The sequence below is a fragment of the Halictus rubicundus genome, unplaced genomic scaffold (genome assembly GCF_050948215.1).
Source record: "Halictus rubicundus isolate RS-2024b unplaced genomic scaffold, iyHalRubi1_principal scaffold1307, whole genome shotgun sequence".
Lineage (NCBI taxonomy): Eukaryota > Metazoa > Arthropoda > Insecta > Hymenoptera > Halictidae > Halictus > Halictus rubicundus.
This window is the reverse complement of record NW_027489848.1, coordinates 1791-22729: the sequence shown is the minus strand read 5'-3', so window position 1 is coordinate 22729 and position 20939 is coordinate 1791. Positions and strand designations below refer to the sequence as shown.

Genomic DNA, 20939 nt, shown 5'->3' with positions numbered 1-20939 from the left:
CAAAAAAGTGAACAAACCAACAATACTTCGTAGCAAGTTTCACATTTTATCTTTTGTTCATTTTTTTATCCATCTTGATTTACATTTTTATATTTTAGTTTTTATTTTATCCCTTGAATATTCATTCCCAAAATGTAAAGACGTTCGAAATTTTTGATATTGCAAATGACAATACGGAAAATTATGATCTATTTGAGAACGACTCGAACACCGATGAGGACGAAGGGAATGTTTCGAACGTACGTAGAGGACGAAAGAGAAGGAGATTTTTAGTTACTTCCGATAGCGAGAATGAGGAAGAGGTAATCGAAACTGCTATAGACGGAACTGTTTGGCAAGAAGTAAAAGAAGGGTCTAATCCTGGAAGAGCACCTATTCATAATATGTTTAGGGGAACATCAGGCCCAACAGGGTATAGTAAACGAAATATTATGCGGTGAAAACGAATAAAATATACATTATATACTCCTAAATAAAAGAAACTATATTTTTATACTGTCAAATTGGCTATTATCTTCATTCTATATTAAAAAATATAAGTTGTGCTACAGACCGGTCATTTGACCGGTCGCGGTAGAAATAGGTATACGCGAAGTTTCGGTAGGAATAGTGTTAATGCGAATAGTATTTTTAATACGAATAAGTTGTAGAGCTTATCCAGATGAAAATGAGTCCAAACACGACATCATTTGGATTATCTTCAACAAGATTTTAATTTTTATCGTAACATTACGTATCAATAAAATTGTTCGATTACACTCGAGTTTGGACTCATTTTCATCAGGAAAAGCCCCTCAATTCACTCGCCGCAATTTTATGGAGGTATATTGAAAAATCTAAAAGTTTGAACTTTCATTCGTGCGCGATTCTCCATCTGCTTACATTGTATACCGTTTGTCAGTCGCTGGGTCTTTGAAGATCGGCGTTCGTCGGACCTCGTCGCCGCTTATTCGAGCTGGCAAAAGTTATTCGAAGATTTATCCGAAGCCTTTGAATAAAAGATACAGATAAAAGATGAAAATTTATTCCAAGTTCGAATAAATCCGCTTCGAATAAAAAAAATTCTCTCTATTCGTCCGATAAATTCTCGTCTAATAAAATTATTTATTCGACAGAGATACTTTTTTTATTCGAACTTTCGAATAACGAATAAAGATAAAATATCTTTGATTCGAATCCTTATTTAAATAATTTGTTATCTAAATAGTGCCCAACTCTGTCTGGAATGCAGTGCAAGGGACACTCTTGTCCGTGTCGGTTTGCACTATCGACTCTGACGTTAACAGAACCGAAGAAATAAAAAGAAATACGCGGATACTACGACCGCTGCTGCTCTGGTGGACTACGACTCTACGGTTGCTCGGAGGAATACTTGTTTATTTGAGGCTAGTTGGTTGACTGGTCTTGTCGTCTCTTCACTCCTTGCAGCTAATCTCGGTGTGGGTGGGGTCTAAGAATCTCTGTCTTCTAATTTGTTCGTGATTGGTCAATCATTGTCATTGATCTTCGTTGGCGCCTACCATTGCCAAAGGGAGGGTAACCTTGTGCCGAGGTGGACGCGCGGTACCCTCACTCGATGGGTCCGGAAAGGCGTTATAAACCTGCGCCCGGTAAAGTGTTGTAAATTTTGTCCCGGGCCGCTACCATAAATGCTAGTGCATTACAAACATGATAAACTGGAGGTAGGCCGAAGTCTGCCACCCAGATGTTTGGTTATATTGAAATATTTGTTTTGTCTTGTGACGGAACAATACCAAAGTAAAATTTAAACTGAAAAAATTAAAAAGAATCGGGTTTAATGGTATATACTGAAATATATTTTGTATTTTTAAATCATTCTTTTTGTTTTTTAAATTTAATTACCCTTAAAAAATGTTCAAAACTAGTTATTATAAATATTGTTGTTCAATCTTTTATCAATCCCAAATAATTAAATTTATTAGAATATATATGCTGCGAATGAAAAGCAATATCAGAAGTACATTGAATAAGTAGCTATTAAATAGTCAAATGAAATTAATGATATCAACGTCGTATTTTATTTAATTAAATTTAAACTACATTCTTACTTTTGGCTAATATTGAACTAATTTAATTTTTTATAATTATGTTATTACACTGTTGTAGTTGTAATTGCACAGGGAAGACGACTGATGTAGTAGAAAGAACAAGAAAAAAGTGTTTAACGAAAAAAAAATCGTTCCATGCGGGATTCGATCCGGGACCAAAATATTCTCAGCCGGAGACGTTACGTTATTATTATTATTACATTACGTCTCCTTCGATGCACTCGCGTGTCAGCCGTAATGGAATTAAGAGGAAACAACATTCTTTTGTTTCATTCATCATATGAATCCTCGACATGAGATTTAAAATTATATCAGCAACAGCGCCATTGTAGAATATCGGTTCCACAATATTAGTTCTGGATGATACGGTAGGATGTGACACGGAATAGTACGGGGGCTCTAGAGCCCCCCGAGCGTGAGACAGAATAATACATTGGGTGATTGGTCTACTCCTATACCTCGTCTGTGGTATGGTATTACCTACAGATGTGTAGCTGACTGATGAATACGAGATGGAAACACCGGCGTGTTGGATAACGAATAAGAAAGGAACTGAAAAGGGAATCTTTCAATTTTATTAAATGTTGGATATTTATAGGGAGGAGGGTCCTAAGTGGACATGTTTTTTTTTACCCGGAGTATGGAACGATCAGGTGTCAGACGTTATAACAGAATAAAAATTGTAATTGTTACATTACATTTATTTCAGTATCACTGTCAAAAAGTCTACGTGCATTTGCATAAGAGTATGATCCTAATAATGATAATGTATGATTAGATTAGGTCCGGATACGATGTTTTGCGAATGTTATAACTTAAAAATACTTTACCACTATTATTCATGCACACACCTCGGTCTCTCTTTTTTTATTATGAAATAAATGTTTACAACAGAGTCAATAAATTCATGTGTGAAGCTAAATTAAACCAAAAATGAAATGATTCAAAATTTCAAAGGTCTAAAAAGAACTACGATTCATAAGTGTCTATATATAGACTAGAGTTTTATTTGATCCTTGCTTTGTCATTGGGCGATACAACCACATACATTGCAACGCGCGCGCCAGTCTTTGACTGCTCTGTCCTCGTTACAGCATTCGAACGCGCCTCCGGAAATTATTCGAAGTCAAATAAACCGCCGAAAAAGACAGATGAAAATGGACATGTGGCAGCCTGGGCATCGCGCAGCGGCAAGCACGCCGACGAACCGCCAACATACATTGTATACGCGGCGGCGCGGCGACGGTCCACGGGAAGCTGCAGAGAAAGAAGCGAAGATCGGTTCCGAAGGCGGTCGAAGGAATGCCATCGAACATTCGCTCGCAAGCGTCGGCCAGTATTCACTTCAGAGCAGCCATTCGTGTCAGTGCCGTGTGTTGTAAGTACGTATTATGGCGATTAGGTTTGGAGTATACATTTTGATAAGTTTTCCCGAAAACAGGCCATTTGTCCGCACAGTACGGCGGTCTCTTTATTTTCCGAGATATTTGCAAAAACTGTCTATTTTGATGTAAACTTCTGCCTATTTTGAATGACCGAATTTGTTCTTTAGGGCGCGGGAGGGTTCTTTGGTTAAAATGTACAAGGAGATTTTTATTATCCACCCTATGAAATTATCGAGTCGATGTTCTCCCATTTTGCAATCAAATTCACAGAAGTTATTTATTCATGATCACTATAAGTTGTTTCTATATATGTATTCATTGAGTGATACATGTTATTATTTATTTCCAGTGTTTTCAAATGGGTGAGGTTGGCCAACGGATGCAATGCTGGTTCGGTCTTTACCTCACGCACTGGTTCCTCGGTCACCCCAGGGTCTCATGTTTCCTTTTCAACGGTTAAGAAGTAATTTTGCAGGTATTTCCTCATTATTTCTTTATCAATGTTTTAATTTGAATAGATTTTGTTTTCTTGAATTTGGAATTTATAGGATACGGGTCTTAGGGATTGCTATTCCCTTATAACTTCTGCGAAATATATTCTTTAGGTTCCATGAGTTTTAGCGCCTTATATATATATACATTAATATATGAAGGGAGGTATGAAATTATCGAGTCGAAGTGGTCAATGTTTTTTCACTTTGCAATCATATTCACAGAAGTTATTTATACATGATCACTATAAGTTGTTTCTATATATCTATTCATTGAGTTTATAAACGTTGAATGAAGTGCACAAGTGGATGTATTTCAGGTAGAGACAATTTCTAATCGCACCGCAAACGATCCCTTCATTTATTCTCAGGTTGTCCCTATAATTTATTTTCCTTACCGCGTGTAGTAGCTTAAAAACTTTACCTTCTGCCGTTGAATACATGTTATTATTTATTTTCAGTGTTTTCAAGTGTGAGGCCGGCCATTGGATGCAATGTGGGTTCGCTGTTCACCTCACTGACTGGTTCCTCGGTCACCCCAGGGCCTCGTGTTTTGTTTTCAACAGTTAAGAAGAAATTTCACAGGTATTTTCTCATTATTTCTTTATTAATGTTTTAATTTGAATAGATCTTGTTACCTTGAATTTGGAATTTATAGGATATGGGTCTTAGGGATTGCTATTCCCTTGTAACTTCTGCGAAATATATTCTTTACGTTCCTTGAGTTTTCTCGCTTTATATACATACACTAACCAGCAAAACTGAGTCTACACTATTTGAGCCAACATAACTTTTTAAAAATCTGATCAAATGACTTGAATTTTATTGAGAAGTTGGAAGGTTTAGTTTGTTAGACGAGGTGTAAAAAATTTTTGAAAAAAGTTTGAATTGGTCGGAATCGCAAAAGAAATAGTAACAGTTGGTTTTTTTAGCTTTTTTATCTGAGCCTGTATTGAAAATTTAAAAAATGTGTTTGATTCGCTTGAGTAAATTACATCCATGCTGAAAATTTCACCGATATTGGTTAATTCGTTTACGAGTTATAAACGCTTAAAAGTGGAAAAATTGCCGTTTTTCATGATTTTCGACTTAAAACCACACTTTTAATCGTTTATAACTCGTAATCGAATTAACCAATATCTGTGAAATTTTAAGCGTAGATATAATTTATTCGAGCAAATCAAATACATTCCTTAAATTTTCAATACAGGCTCTGATAAAAAAGCTGAAAAAACCAACTTTTACTATTTCTTTTGCGATTCCGACCAATTAAAATTTTTTTCAAAAATTTTGTACACCTCGTCTAATATATATATCAATTATTGATTCCCCTCGGGGTTACAATTTTAATTACATCTCCCTCTTACCCCAATCTTAACCTTAAACTTATCCTAACTTACCCTAACTTAATTAAACGTGTCCTAAAAACACGCCATAGAGAGAGAGAACGATCTTTCACTAATATCCGCCGCGTTATTATTTTTCCCTGTCCCACACATACATGCTTCTCTGCTCTCTCCCCTCCCTGCACCTCACCCATCCTTCCCATGCCTCCTGGACCTCCTCTTTCGGCTGCTCTCACTTTCACTCCATTCCTATGCATTCTCTCCATTTACTTCATCTCCCATATCTCTCCATTCCTGCTCTTCCTCCATTCATCCACCTTCCTCATCCATTCCTCTCCTCCTTCATCCCCTAATACTTCCCCACCATCCCCTGCCAACCACTCCCCTCAACCCTCCCTTACACATTTCCCACACATGTTCCCACGTTTCCTCCTCTCACCCACAGACCTTACATACTTTCTTCTCCTCCTCCAACCAATACTTTCCACCTCTCATCTCGTTTCCCAACCTGTACCTGGCCACCCTTTGCCACCTGCTCTCTCCCCAGCCTTTCTTCAGATACCCCGGTATCCGCTCTCCCTTCACCCTCCCGTACCACATGTTGTACCTTGCGCTTCCTATCTTTTCCCATCTCTCCCCTGTTGCTTCTTCTTTTCCCCTTTCACTATCTCCTCACTCACTGCCTCTATCCTCTCCTCCATCATCTCCTCCGCCTCCTCCGCTGTCCAGCCCCTCTCTTCCCAAAAACGCCGTCACTCCTTCACCCACCCTACTACCTCCCCTCCCCTTCTGCCCCTTCCTCTTCCCTGCTCCCAGCACAACCTAGCTAGCTCCCCCCCTTTTTCCACCCTCAACTTCTTCTGGTACCCCCATGCCCTCAACCCCGCCCTCCCTCTCAACAACTCCCTCTGCAGCTGTTACCGCACCATATACCGCGGTGCGTACCCCTCTACTCCTAGGACCCACCTCAGAAACCTCTCCTGCAACCTTTCCACCTCTTCCCATTCCTTCCTACACCTCGTCTAATAAACTAATCCTTCTAACTTCTCAATAAAATTCAAGTCATTTGATCTAATTTTTAAAAAGTTATGTTGCTTCAAATAGTGTAGACTCAGTTTTGCTGGTTATTGTACATTAATATATACATTAATAACCAAATTACGAGAAGTGCCCGAAGACAGACCATTTGTCCGCACTGTACGGAGGTCTCTTTATTTTCTGAGATATTTGCAAAAAACTGTCAGAGTCTCCATTGCGAATTCTGCCTATTTTCAATGACCGAATTTGTTCTTTAGGATGGAGGAGAGTTCTTTCATTAAAATCTATGTTATGTCGTGCAGTTTCTCGCAATTGTAGGAGAGGTTCTGCGTGTTATTTTGTCGAATTAATGACCCGACACCTTCCTTTGCAATAACAACTTTGGTTTATTAGAACAATGACTATATACAGTTTACATTCGGACTGGTGATTATTCGGTTTCCTTTGAGAACAAGTTTGTATCTAATTTCTGCTCTGGGGTCAGCTCGCTCTTCACCTCGGTGGTGACTTTGGAGAAGAGTGGGAGATGGTCCCATTTTTGGGGGAAAGAAATCTCACTTGCTGATTGACTTGAGGGAGGAGTCATTTGTATGCAACCCCTGTTGGTGGTGGAGGAAGTCCCCACCCCAAGTCAAACGCGTAGAGAAAGTGCCTAGACCAGCACGTGACGATTGCCAGACCCCAGAGCAGCGTGACGAAAAAAAGGGCCCAAGTGGCCAGCACGTGCCTATGGTTTATTACCCCCTTGTCCCATGAGGGCGAGGATCATCGAGTTTGGGAACAATGCTTCCTTGGAAAAGCTAGATTTTCCAAGGACTTGGCAGAAGAGTCACTTTGTTCCAGTCATCTGGCAACTATGTTTATTAGGGGTCCCCAAACTGATGGCCCAAGGGGTCTGCCTTAGGGTCTCTAACCCTCACGCACTACGCGGATGCCTAACCCGTGACGATTAGGCCTTAACTGGTAACGTGTATATAAAAAATGCTTAGGCCTTCTCGAGACCCTTGTAAAAGTATCCCGAGGTCTAATGGTCTTTCCTCGGAAATGGCTGTGTGTCATAACAATCTACAAGGGAATTTTTATTATCCACCCTATGAAATTATTGAGTCGAAGTGGTCAATGTTTTTTCACTTTGCAATCAAATTCACAGAAGAAATTTATTCATGATATACTATTGTATATGTATCCATTGAGTTCATCAACGTTGAATGAAGTCTTCACAAGTGCAAGTATTTCAGGTAGAGACAATTTCTAATTGCACCGCAAACGATCCCTTCATTTATTCTCAAGTTGTCCCTACAATTTATTTTCCTTACCGCGTGTAGTAGCTTGGAAACTTCACCTTCTGCCGTTGGATACATGTTATTATTTATTTCCAGTGTTTTCAAATGGGTGAGGTTGGCCAACGGATGCAATGCTGGTTCGCTCTTTACCTCACGCACTGGTTCCTCGGTCACCCCAGGGCCTCATGTTTCGTTTTCAACGGTTAAGAAGTAATTTTGCAGGTATTTCCTCATTATTTCTTTATCAATGTTTTAATTTGAATAGATTTTGTTTTCTTGAATTTGGAATTTATAGGATACGGGTCTTAGGGATTGCTATTCCCTTATAACTTCTGCGAAATATATTCTTTACGTTCCATGAGTTTTAGCGCCTTATATATATATACATTAATATATGAAGGGAGGTATGAAATTATTGAGTCGAAGTGGTCAATGTTTTTTCACTTTGCAATCAAATTCACAGAAGAAATTTATTCATGATATACTATTGTATATGTATCCATTGAGTTCATCAACGTTGAATGAAGTCTTCACAAGTGCAAGTATTTCAGGTAGAGACAATTTCTAATTGCACCGCAAACGATCCCTTCATTTATTCTCAAGTTGTCCCTACAATTTATTTTCCTTACCGCGTGTAGTAGCTTGGAAACTTCACCTTCTGCCGTTGGATACATGTTATTATTTATTTCCAGTGTTTTCAAATGGGTGAGGTTGGCCAACGGATGCAATGCTGGTTCGCTCTTTACCTCACGCACTGGTTCCTCGGTCACCCCAGGGCCTCATGTTTCGTTTTCAACGGTTAAGAAGTAATTTTGCAGGTATTTCCTCATTATTTCTTTATCAATGTTTTAATTTGAATAGATTTTGTTTTCTTGAATTTGGAATTTATAGGATACGGGTCTTAGGGATTGCTATTCCCTTATAACTTCTGCGAAATATATTCTTTACGTTCCATGAGTTTTAGCGCCTTATATATATATACATTAATATATGATGGAGGTATGAAATTATTGAGTCGAAGTGGTCAATGTTTTTTCACTTTGCAATCAAATTCACAGAAGTTATTTATTCATGATCACTATAAGTTGTTTCTATATATGTATTCATTGAGTGATACATGTTATTATTTATTTCCAGTGTTTTCAAATGGGTGAGGTTCGCCAACGGATGCAGTGCTGGTTCGCTCTTTACCTCACGCACTGGTTCCTCGGTCACCCCAGGGTCTCATGTTTCCTTTTCAACGGTTAAGAAGTAATTTTGCAGGTATTTCCTCATTATTTCTTTATCAATGTTTTAATTTGAATAGATTTTGTTTTCTTGAATTTGGAATTTATAGGATACGGGTCTTAGGGATTGCTATTCCCTTATAACTTCTGCGAAATATATTCTTTACGTTCCATGAGTTTTAGCGCCTTATATATATATACATTAATATATGAAGGGAGGTATGAAATTATTGAGTCGAAGTGGTCAATGTTTTTTCACTTTGCAATCAAATTCACAGAAGTTATTTATTCATGATCACTATAAGTTGTTTCTATATATGTATTCATTGAGTGATACATGTTATTATTTATTTTCAGTGTTTTCAAATGGGTGAGGTTCGCCAACGGATGCAGTGCTGGTTCGCTCTTTACCTCACGCACTGGTTCCTCGGTCACCCCAGGGCCTCATGTTTCGTTTTCAACGGTTAAGAAGTAATTTTGCAGGTATTTCCTCATTATTTCTTTATCAATGTTTTAATTTGAATAGATTTTGTTTTCTTGAATTTGGAATTTATAGGATACGGGTCTTAGGGATTGCTATTCCCTTATAACTTCTGCGAAATATATTCTTTACGTTCCTTGAGTTTTAGCGCCTTATATATATATATACACATTAATAACCAAATTACGGGAAGTGCCCAAAAACAGGCCATTAGTCCGCACAGTACTGCGGTATCTTGATTTTCCGAGATATTTGCAAAAAACTGCCTATTTTGATGAAAAATTCTGCCTATTTTGAATGACCGACTTTGTTCTTTAGGGCGGGGGAGGGTTCTTTCGTTAATACCTACAATGCACAACAAACTTTCTTTAATACACCCTGTGAAAGTATCGAGTCGAAGGGGTCAATGTTCTTCCACTTTGCAATCAAATTCACAGAAGTTATTTATTCCTGATCACTATAAGCTGTTTCTATACTATATGTATCGATTGCCAAATGATTCCTTCAAATATCTCGATGCTTTAAATTTGACTGTGATTTCGGACCTGACATGAGTATAGAAATGCCGCGAGTGGAAATACTGGAACATTTCGGCAAGAAAAAAACGTAGATAAAGCGAATATGTACGAAATAGACATAATAAAGGATTTATTTTGTACATATTAAGAAGCAATATTTTATTCACTATATTGTCTTTTAATCTATTTCTTTTTTTTACTAATTATTTCGCCAGTCTTTGAGAATACTCTTTCGGAAGGAACAGATGTTGCCATAACACAAAGATACTCCTTTGCAAGCTTTGATAGTGTTACGTCCCGAGTGGGATGAATTACGATTTTAAGAGGATAGGACGCAGTTTCAAACCTACCTGCATACACCGGCTATGGTTCGGGAAATTGAGGATCGTTTAAATAACTTTGTACCCTTATTTTGAAAACAACAATATTATTGATTTATTCAAAGTGTGGTTCTGAATCAGAGATTACAAATTTGATTTTACAAATATGGTTTATATAGCGCATATACTGGAGTGCTTATAAATAGTTTGATAATAATAATAATAATATTAATATTACCGTGATCACGGGTTCGAATTCGGTTACAATATACTCCGACTGCTGACACTGGTCTTTGAAACGGTTTGTCGCGAAACAACTGAACGAACTATTTTAACTTCAAAAGAGACTACTGGACTATTGACTATGACTGAATAACTGATTGTTCACGATTGTCTGACTGACTGACTGACTATTTATAACTGAATTTTAGGAGTTGGTCCCCCTTTTTATAAGATGCACAATCCTTTGTTTTTCAAAGATGCTGGCACAGGAGTCTCTACCTTGCATCTTTTTATCTTCTTGATGTCTCCTGACTAGTCAGCTGTACGCCGACAGGATCTTTTTACCATGAAGTCGGCGTCTTTTCTTATAATTTGGCATATTTGGACACCTTTCCTGTTTGTTCTCAGCGTGTAAACTGAGAACTTCATCTGCGTGTCTTGCAGGAAGAAAAGTTGGAGTCGTTTCTCGTGCTACCTTACTGCGTAGAATTTTTAACATATATCTTAATCCTATTTTTACTTCTCCTCGCACGACATCATCGGATGTCCATAATAATTCATAATAATTCTTCATCTGAGGGTTTATTCGTTGGCGGTCGAACCACCGGACGTGACACCTTTATAAATTTGAGGATTATAAGGACTGCTAATATTCCTGCACTGAAGGATCCAAATGTAATGGGATGAGAAGAAAAAAAATGTGTACATGGTGTGGGTGCGCTTGTCACCATCGGGTGACTACTTCTTGGGCGTAGCCAGTGTGGATCAGGTCATCACTCGTCCACGTTCATTTCGAAGTTCTCTTCGATGCATTCCGTGCACTCCCATGCCTGACGGACCCTTCCTAGTTGCCGACCGCAGTCTTGGCATTTGGAGTAGGTGTGGGCCGGGTTCAGCTGACACACGATGTGCCAGCCCCTTGCTCGTAGTACCAGTGCTCTCTTGGGGTTAGGCGGCCATAACATGTCCGGCATATCCTATTTTGGTGGTACACGTACGATGCTTCTTGCTGTGATGTACACACGCAGTATAAATTTAGAAGATTCCGGTACGTTTCAGGGTAATGGTGTGGTATTACCCCATCTATCGGCCCATAAAATTCCTCCAATACCTCCTCTTCGGGGCGGTAGTCCATACGTCTCCTCCGTACGTCTCGGTCCGGAAAATTCCCGGCGGGCAGTCCATATTTGGAGTAGGTTTGGGCTGGATCTAGCTGACACAAGATGTGCCAGCCTCCTTCTTCACAATACCATTGTTCCCTTCTGATCAGGCGGCCATAACACGCACGACATATCCTATTTCAGTGAGGTATATAGGACGTCTCTTGTCGTGGTGCGACGACACAGTACAGATTCAGGAGGTTCCGGTATGTTTCTGGATAGTGGGTCGGTACTATCCCATCTATAGGCCCGTAGAATTCTTCTAACACCTCTTCCTCTGGGCGATAATTCGGCCTTGGGACAGGCATTGTTGTCTTTCTGAATTGATCCTTTGTCCCGCTATTACCTTCATCGATTTTATATAGTTGGTCTCTGGGATATCAGGGTTTCTGATGTAATTTATCACTGGTTTACCCATACAAGTTGATGTGCTGAGGATTGATAGCAGCTTCTCTGGACTAATTTTCCGATATACATACTCATATATTGAAGGTTCTTTCCAAAACTTTCTAATATTTTGTTGATCAAAGGTCTTTGTCACTGCGCTTTATCCCACCGCTGTCACCAATTTTTGTTATGTCCCAGGTGGGGCGGATTATAATTTTTTGGGTATAAGTCGCAGTTTTGAACCTACCTGCATTCATCGGCTACGATTCGGGAAATTGAGGATTGATTAAATAAGTTGTATCCGTATTTTTAAAAAACAACAAAATTATCGATTTATTCAGAATTAGGTGCTGAATCAGATATTCGAAGTTTGACTTTACTTTACAAGCAGGGATTTTGTATAGCGCATAAGCTAGAGGGCTTACAAGTGTTTCGCTTTATAATAATATTAATTTATCGAGTCGCTGATTCTTGGAGATCGCTCGCAAGTTTGCAGTCGCTGATTTCGGGAGGGCGCTCGCAGGTTGTAGTCGCTGGTTTTCCGCAGTGGCTCGCAGGTCGAAGTTGCTGAACTTTCACGAGCACTTCGCGGGACTTATACGTCGAAACTCGTAGATTTTAAAAAGAACTGTTAATAATTGCACGACGCGTCTAACGTATGGATCTTTTACTAACTGACTGAACTCATTTTGAGGAGTTGATCTTCTCAATGTCTCCTGATTAGTCAGCTGTGTGTTGCCAGGGTTCTTTTACTTATGAAGTCGACGTCTTTTCTTGTAATTCGGCATAATATTCTTCTTGTTTGTTTCCAAGGTGTAAACTGATCTTCGTCTGCGTGTCTTGCAGGAAGATAAGTTGGAGTCTTTTTCCGCGCTACCTAACTGCGTAGAATTGCTAACATATACTTTAATCTTATTTTATTTCCTCTCGCGCGACATCATCGGGTTTTTCTATAATAATTAATACTAATTCTTTATCTAAGCGTTTATTCATTTACGGTCGAACCACCGGACGTGACAACGCATAAATGCACTGTCCTGAAGGAAGTTTGTTTTTGCTAACAATTACATGAGCTAAAACAACTCTAACAAGTCCTTTGCAGAAAAATATAAACGGCTGTTTCGGCCTAATTATAAACTGCTCCTTAGCCCCAGCAACAGTTGTCGAGATCATCCAATATGTATCAGTCGCTCCGTAACACCTAACGCTGGGGTTATTTGCTTCTATGTCAGGATGTATCTCATACATACTAGCGCCGACAACATGGGTAGGCCACACATTCACTTCTGTACATTTCAATCCCCAGAGATTATCGGATCCCACTTTTTGGTACTTAGTACCCCATGCATCTTGATTAGGCTCAGTCTGTGTAGGTATCCGCACCAGTTTAGCGTTGTGACGGTGATCTCGCTTCGAATGTGCTTGTGACACGCACCAATCTCTGCTTGATACGCCTAGGAAAGCTTCTCTTAAAGCGCTTGCTTGTTGAAGTGTTTTCCGTAGCGAGCAGTTTCCCCCATTCAGCAAACGTATCCGCCCGGGCTTGGCGTATCAGAGCCACAAGCTCCTCATCCTCCCTGCGCATAAGCTCCACCTCCACCGGGCGGCGGAACGAGCAGGCGATGTGGTATAACTTCCCACGCTCTGCCGCCGCCAAATGGAACGATGGAACCGTTGCGAGGAGGCCCACCACCTTGACGGAGATGGAGCGGTATCCCCGTGTGGCCCGCAAGGGGCTGTTTCAATAAATGAAAACAATAATATTTTACTCTCGAATGGTTTAGGAACGACTAACTGGCAAGTTTCGATAGCCGAATAACCTGATCCAGTGTTTTGCGATGCGACTATCGAGTGTGCCGCGCGGATTTCCACTGTATATCCACCCGAGGTTGTAAGGCTCGGATTCACCGTTGTGAACGCGTCGCGTACCCGTATCGCCGAAAAGTTACCCGCCAATTTAATATTGGGTAACGGGATCCGATTGAAAGTGCTGTGGTTGCGTACGATCGCGAAAGTCTGATAACAACGGAATGACTGCTGCGTTTGCTGTCCGGGGTCCGTTTGCTGGCCATCTCGTTGGTGTCCAACTCTTCCAAGGGATGGACCCGAAAATCCCGAAAGACTCATCCCCATTCGTTGATTGACCTGAGGGGAGGCGCATCATGTCTACTACGCATCATGTAACTCGCATCATGTCATTTTACGTATTCTTAATTTGTTTTTAATATATGTTTTACACCTACTGGAAAAGTAATAAGAATGTAAAGATAGATCGAAATTGTTTATAGCGAATAGTGATTTGTTAAGTTTGCTTATTTTGTTTACTACTATTATAATTTGCTCAAGTCTCTTATTACTAATTTTGCATATACTTCATTTATTATTAATTTCGTTTTAAATTGAATGTTTTTAAAAATAAAATCTTTGTTAAATTTATTAATTATATTGGTAAATGTGGGTGTCCGGTGTAATGATCGAGGCCGTGTTCGGTGGTATACGTCTTTATTGGTCGGTGGACCGTCGACTGCCCTGTATCGACGTTCGCGACCGAGTGTCGATCGCATACCTTTGACTGACCACCTCTCCCTCGCGTCAGTCAATTGTTTAACAGATGGCGACCGTCCCCGGAGCCGATCTTCACGTGTTTCTTTGCGGCTTTCCGAGGACGGTCGCCGCCGCGTTTACAATGTATATTGGCGGTTCGTCGGCGTGCTATTTGCACGGCCGCCACAGTAAATTTAATTTTCTGCAAACAATTTCTGATATATATTTATACATCAATAACCAAATTACGAGAAGTGCCCAAAAACAGGCCATTAGTCCGCACAGTACGGCGGTCTCTTTATTTTCCGAGATATTTGCAAAAAACTATCTATTTCGATGAAAAATTCTGCCTATTTTGAATGACCGAATTTGTTCTTTAGGGCGGGTGTGTGTGTGTGTGTGTGTGTGTGTGTGTGTGTGTGTGTGTGTGTTCTTTGGTTAAAATCCACAAGGAGATTTTTATTATCCACCCTATGAAATTATCGAGTCGATGTTCTCCCACTTTGCAATCAAATTCACAGAAGTAATTTATTCATGATCACGATAAGTTGTTTCTATATATGTATCCATTGAGTTCATAAACGTTGAATGGTCTTCACAAGTGCAAGTATTTCAGGTAGAGACAATTTTGTAATTGCACCGCAAACGATCCCTTCATTTATTCTCAGGTTGTCCCTACAATTTATTTTCCTTACAGCGTGTAGTAGCTTGAAAACTTCACCTTCTGCCGTTGGATACATGTTATATATATATATACAGGGTGTTAAAAAAAAACCATTCAATATTTATATGGTATATAGGATACACAGTGCTGAGTGAAAAAGCTATAGTAAACATAGGTCGAAAGGTCAACCGTTTCTGAGATATAAACATTTTTGTTACATTAGACGAATAGACTTGATTCGTTGGACGCGTCGTGAAGTGTTATAGTGATATATACAATTTAAAAGTGTGCGAGAATGTTTTGTTCGACATCGTATCATATTCTCGAACAAAGATTGTGAGTGACTGCCGGTGTGCAATAATTCGCAAGAGTCGTGCACTGAATCGTTCGGACGTGTCGGAAATCCATGGGGTCGAGACGAATCAGTGAAGAATTTTGCTCTTCAGTGATTGATCTCGATCCTATGGATTTCCGACCCGTCCCAACGATTGGGTAACCGATTCTTTCGAATTATTGCACACCTGCAATGACTTACAATCTTTGTTCGAGAATCCGATACGATCCCGAAAAAACCGTTCTTGCACACTTCCAAATTCCAAACAACACTATAATACGCGTCAATTTGAATCCGACATTTTCGAGACGGCGCATGAAGTAATTCTTTTTTCTTTTCCAGAATTATGGAACCAAACACCATCAAATTTGAAAAAATGTCCTTAGAACAGGGGCCATCCGCCCCAACGCCACGGGCCTCGCAGATACCGTGGCCCATTGCGGTAAAATTGTTGCCGCCCAACTTTCCGCCCTCCCGCATCCCGAGGCCATTTGAACGTGGGCCCCCGCCCACCTCCACGGCTAGGCTAAATTATGATTCTTATGTAAGTAAATATAGAATAAATGAAGAAATAATAAAATAATAAATAAATGGTGAATAATTAAAAAATTATAAAGCATAATATTATGTTTCAGAATAAATTGGCCAAGCTGATAAAGCGGGCGGAGTACCGCCAGCGGATGCGGGGCTAAAAAAAGAGAGGCTGCTTTCATCACACACAGGCGATAAAATAAACTAAAATAAATAATAATAACTATAAATTAAAATAATAATAAATATAATTCTTATTATATAATTTAAATACAAAGTAATTATAAATTATTTTTATAATGTTGTTAGGCTTCTTTTATTCACTTGTAAGAAAGTACTAGAAAGATAGATAACGCGATATCGTTAACTTAAATAAATGTGGGCGTATTACAAAATACTATGAATCTTTATTCACGACAACTGTACACGACGACAGTCAGAATCAGAATGTCCTGCTGTCCCAAAAATCCTCAGCCGTGAGAACGCCTTCGACAGTATGCCCCCTTGTTTATGACACCCCCAAGCTAAAGGACTTTCCCTTGTGGAAGGGCAACGCGCTGACAAAAACCACATGGCCTGCCTCGACCGTTTGCTTACTTCGATTTTTCTAACACACTTTTCACGCTGTATTCTTGGAATTCACTTTTATTACTTTTTTACACGCGGTTTGCAACCGTCTCACACGCTGGTTCGTTTGCTTCTGGTGAAAACTACACGCACGCGTCTCTACGTTCTATCTTTTCTTTCGCTCCTTCACACGTATTTACTCATTCTTTCTCTCTCTTCCTTCGCGCTCATTTGTTCATACTCGCTCTCTTTCTTCACGCTCATTTGTTCATCCTCGCTCTCTTTCTTCATGCTCACTTCACGCGTACTGACACATTCTTTCTCTTTCTCTCTTCACGCTCACTTCACGCCGCTACAATGTTATTTCCAAGAGGCCGCGGCATCAATATTAATCATAATTATTATTATAGATGATTTCTTTTCTTTTCGTTTGTTTGTTTGTTTATTTCGATGTTTTAGTTTGTTTTGTTTGTTTGTTTCTGTTTAATTTTAATTTTACTTTGAATATTCCCCTATCATAAATTATATAATAAATATTCTGTAAGGAAATAAAAATAAATAAATAAAAAATAAATATATATAAAATATAAGTTTGTTTGTTTGTTTATTTTCATGTTTTAGTTTGTCAGTTGTTTCTTTGTTTCTTTTTGTTTGTTCGTTTTTGTTTAACATAAACGTAGGGGACGGAGCCGTTGGCGGAAATCGCCGATTAGGTCAGCGAAAACGCAAAAACGACCAGCGTTTTTGTGGAGCAGGTCGTCCGCGGATGGCCGAAAAACATCAACGCAACGACAGGTGAATGCCCGAGCGAGCGGGTGCGAATGAATGTGAGAGAGTAAGGAAGGTGCGACGACCGCGAGCGATGTAGGTGATCCGATTCGGGTGTATGTATTAAGGACCATCGGGCTATATATGCGAGGTAGGTCGCGGTCGCGGAAGTAGAGAGTCAGAGTTTGACGGAGAGAGAGAGAGAGAGAGAGAGATATTAAACTGCACTTTATTGATCGCAGACCGATCACAGGCGGCACGACCAGCCGGTCACTCGCGAGCGATGGAGAGAACGAGGACGTCACGAGGTGCGCACGATCGAGAGAGAGAAAGCGCGATCGAGAATCGCGAGCCGGCGGATGGACGGATATCTTGCGCGTGCAGATTTCTGCCGTCGGAACGCGAAACGCGTGCCACCGCGATACGGAAATCTTTAACGCGGGCGACGGAGATCTTCAACACGCGGCAGAATGCACGTAACGTGGCGCGGAAGATTGTAGAAAATACTGCGAAAGAGCAGTTCGAGATCGCGAGAGTCTCCGAGCGAGAGATTTTGAAATCTGACCTGAGCGAGACGAGCGCGAGCAGCAAACTAGCGCGAGAAATATGACTGAAGACGAACGTTAAGAGCGTTAAGCAGCGTGATGCGAGTGACGAACATTAAGAGAGCGAGAAGGCACACGCAGATGCCTTCAATAACAAGGACCATCGAATGTGGAGCACCGTGATTGGTGCTCCCGAATCGGATAATCCTTGTTTGTCTCGATTTGAAGGATTCGAGCGTTGAAATTCGGCCAATGAGAGACGAAACTGTTGCTACGCGGTGTCGAGCAACGGCGACACGCGTTCTTACCGCGTGTTGACATACGAGACAAAAACTGTATGATACAGCGGTCGCCAGTTGAGACAATAGCCGCCGAATTCCAACGCTTGAATCCTGAACAAATTGTAACTTACCGAAAGTGCTGTTTCTAAAAATCTTGACCTTGTACTTGGTCCATAAATTGTTACTGGCCTCCATTTTTTTTATTGCGGTCATCAAACGACCCCGTTGCAGTGGTGGCCAGTAACAATTTTCGCCCTCTAACCACTTTGTTAGCACTGCCTCCATGCTGCCATCTTCGATGAACTGAACCACCGTCCACGTTGCAGTTTCCATTGTTTGCTTGCCTAGAATTGAAAAATACAGTCAAAATTTCTGTGGCATGGTTTATAAGAAAACATACTAATTTAAACATTAATTAAAGAGATATATACGGAAATTAAGAGAAGTTATATCAATGTAACAAATATAGCGGAAGAGCATAAGCAAAAACACGAACGATAACAAATAGTAGCAATAAAAATACTTACTTGTCTGAATATTACAAGAATGACGATGTGGAATTATGTTGTTCTCACTTCACACACTTGCTCCTGCTCCCAGATCGATTCACTCGCAAAATTACTTAAAGTGCCGAATACGTCTCCGGATGGTTCCACGATAAGTAATGAGAAGTCACTCGCGCTCCTAGAAGACACCCTCGCCCATCCCCACTCCGCGGCCAGATCCCTTAAGAACAAGGTATCGTCCACAGTAAAGACCCCTAACTTTCTAAACATGTGTCAACGAAAGCTCCGACTCGGGTGTGAGTACAACCTCAAGTTGCCAGCCATCGCACAGTGGCGAATTCGGCCGAGTTCGTGGCCAAAATTCGTATCTTCAAATCTATGATGAATTATTGAAATAAATGACGACGATATGACTCCCCTAAAGACGTCTTTTTCAAGACGTGGTTTTAACGTCTGAAATAGATACCGAAATAAAACTGACATCTGAAATATAGCTATGTTAGTACTTTTTAATTTGTACTATGTATGTACAATATCTCTTTTTTACACAGAAGAGCATGCGTTTATGTTTTAAAAATTAACACCAACACTAAAAAATATTGTTCACAGAAAGTTCTAGCCCCCGGTAACATGACGGGTTTTATATCTGACTAATCCGGTACTGGCAGACAGAGGGTAACTTTTTCCCGTCAATTTGTGCTGCCTCACCTTATCTGGCGATACTGGCAAGGGATCATATTCAGATGCGAAAATCCCATTTTGATGAGACTTATGGGAGCTTATAGTTCTTTGAAAGAAATTTGACACGTGCTTTTTTATCAGCAACCATACACTCGGGCGTTAAAACCATATTTTTTGGGATATCTCGGAAACCAGACGTCGAAAAAATTTGAATTTTTTTTTAAATTGTGTGTTTTTCAATGGGAAATGTAGTCGCGCAAGAAAATTTTAACAAAAGCTTCTTGTTTAAACAATATATTAAAAATTTGATTTTTCTTCAGTTTCCCTTATTTATTGTTAGTTCATTTTAATGTAAACTTGGGTGTGTGATCTTTGATCCAAAATAGGGGGTACATGTTTCAGGATTTTTTTTTGCCATTTAACAATAATTATGCATAATGGAAGATATTCTTGCGCCTGGCGTGCGTAGGAAGGAATTCTGGCTGGTTTTATCGAAATATAAGCATTTAGTATAAACCTGTATAGTATTTTAAACAATACCACTGGGTTATGTGTCGTTTATTATTTTATTAGTAGCGAAAGAAGGTGGCGCAGGTAGCAGCGTGACGCGGTGCTAATTATAATTACGGCGCGCCGCAAAAAAATCAAATTTTTAATATATTGTTTAAACAACAAACTTAAAAAAAAAAAAGTGTGAAAAACACACAATTTAAAAAAAAATTCAAATTTTTTGGACCTCTGGTTTCCGAGATATCTCCAAAAATATGGTTTTGACCGCCAACTTTGAGGGCTGTTTTCACCCCTTCAAAGTGGATGGTTGCCGATAAAAAAAAAACAAGTGTGAAATATTTTTCAAAGAACTATAAGCTCCCACAAGTTTCATCAAAATCGGATTTTCGCATCTGATTATGTTCCCTTGTGAGTATGAAAGGGACGAGGAGTTCTAGCAATAAATGACGGTCGACGAAGCGAGGTTCTACTGTAATTATTTCTCTTTCTATCGATATTTTACCGACCGTATATGACACCACATTTTAAAAAAGGACATCTTAAACAATATCATATGATGAAGTCTATTGCCAAAACAACCGCTGGTAACCAATGCGTTAACTATTTCTAGCCCATCATCATGTTTTCTATCATCCTACCAATGATTCACAGATTAAATAGGAGTCACGAGTGACCGACGAGGAATAAGTCGTAGCCAGAAGAGAACAAAAACACGAGGGGTCAACCGTATGGCGATCAGACGTATTAAAAACGCCGTAAGCAATTCTCCCCCTAAATTCTCTTCCCTTGGCGCGGTTCTCATCTCTGACGGTCGCAGGGGTGGGAAGAAAGGATGTCACGTATATACAGTTTCGCTGTCAAAGGTACGATACGTAGTATCGGTTAGCGGGTAGCGATATTGTTACCACCGGGATGCTTCTGTTCTCACTGAAGAAAAGGGTGGTATTTGCTGAGAGCACGTGGGTGGTACACACCGCGACATACATTCTGTGTAAGACTCTAGCAAACCGCGCGTGCCTGTGTTGCACGAAAAAATTTGCCCTTTCCGGAGGCGATGCTTTATTTCCAGAGAAACTGTTTGT

General features: G+C 39.9%; 1 protein-coding gene across 2 annotated transcripts; it reads left to right on the top strand.

Moving 5' to 3' along the window:
• The first annotated feature begins 3259 nt into the window (after positions 1–3259).
• LOC143365090 (uncharacterized) lies at positions 3260–16388 on the top strand. 2 transcript variants are annotated; one of them, XM_076805040.1, is made up of 5 exons: positions 3260–3447; positions 3804–3929; positions 4407–4530; positions 15811–16012; positions 16104–16388. In XM_076805040.1, exons 2-5 carry the CDS (start codon positions 3839–3841, stop codon positions 16158–16160), a joined length of 474 nt encoding a protein of 157 aa, XP_076661155.1. In that variant the 5' UTR covers positions 3260–3447; positions 3804–3838; the 3' UTR covers positions 16161–16388. The 2 variants fall into 2 exon arrangements, with proteins under 2 accessions (XP_076661155.1, XP_076661156.1); XM_076805041.1 differs by having other exon boundaries at positions 3260–3451.
• Positions 16389–20939: the final 4551 nt, after the last annotated feature.

What these genes read in the sequence shown, in the direction of transcription:
- LOC143365090 (XM_076805040.1), top strand. Translation starts at nt 3,839, where the DNA reads ATGCTGGTTCGGTCTTTACCTCACGCACTGGTTCCTCGGTCACCCCAG. An exon ending in GTTAAGAAGAAATTTCACAG is followed by an intron (nt 4,531 to 15,810) that starts GTATTTTCTCAT and finishes TTTCTTTTCCAG; the next exon opens with AATTATGGAACCAAACACCA. An exon ending in GGCTAAATTATGATTCTTAT is followed by an intron (nt 16,013 to 16,103) that starts GTAAGTAAATAT and finishes ATTATGTTTCAG; the next exon opens with AATAAATTGGCCAAGCTGAT.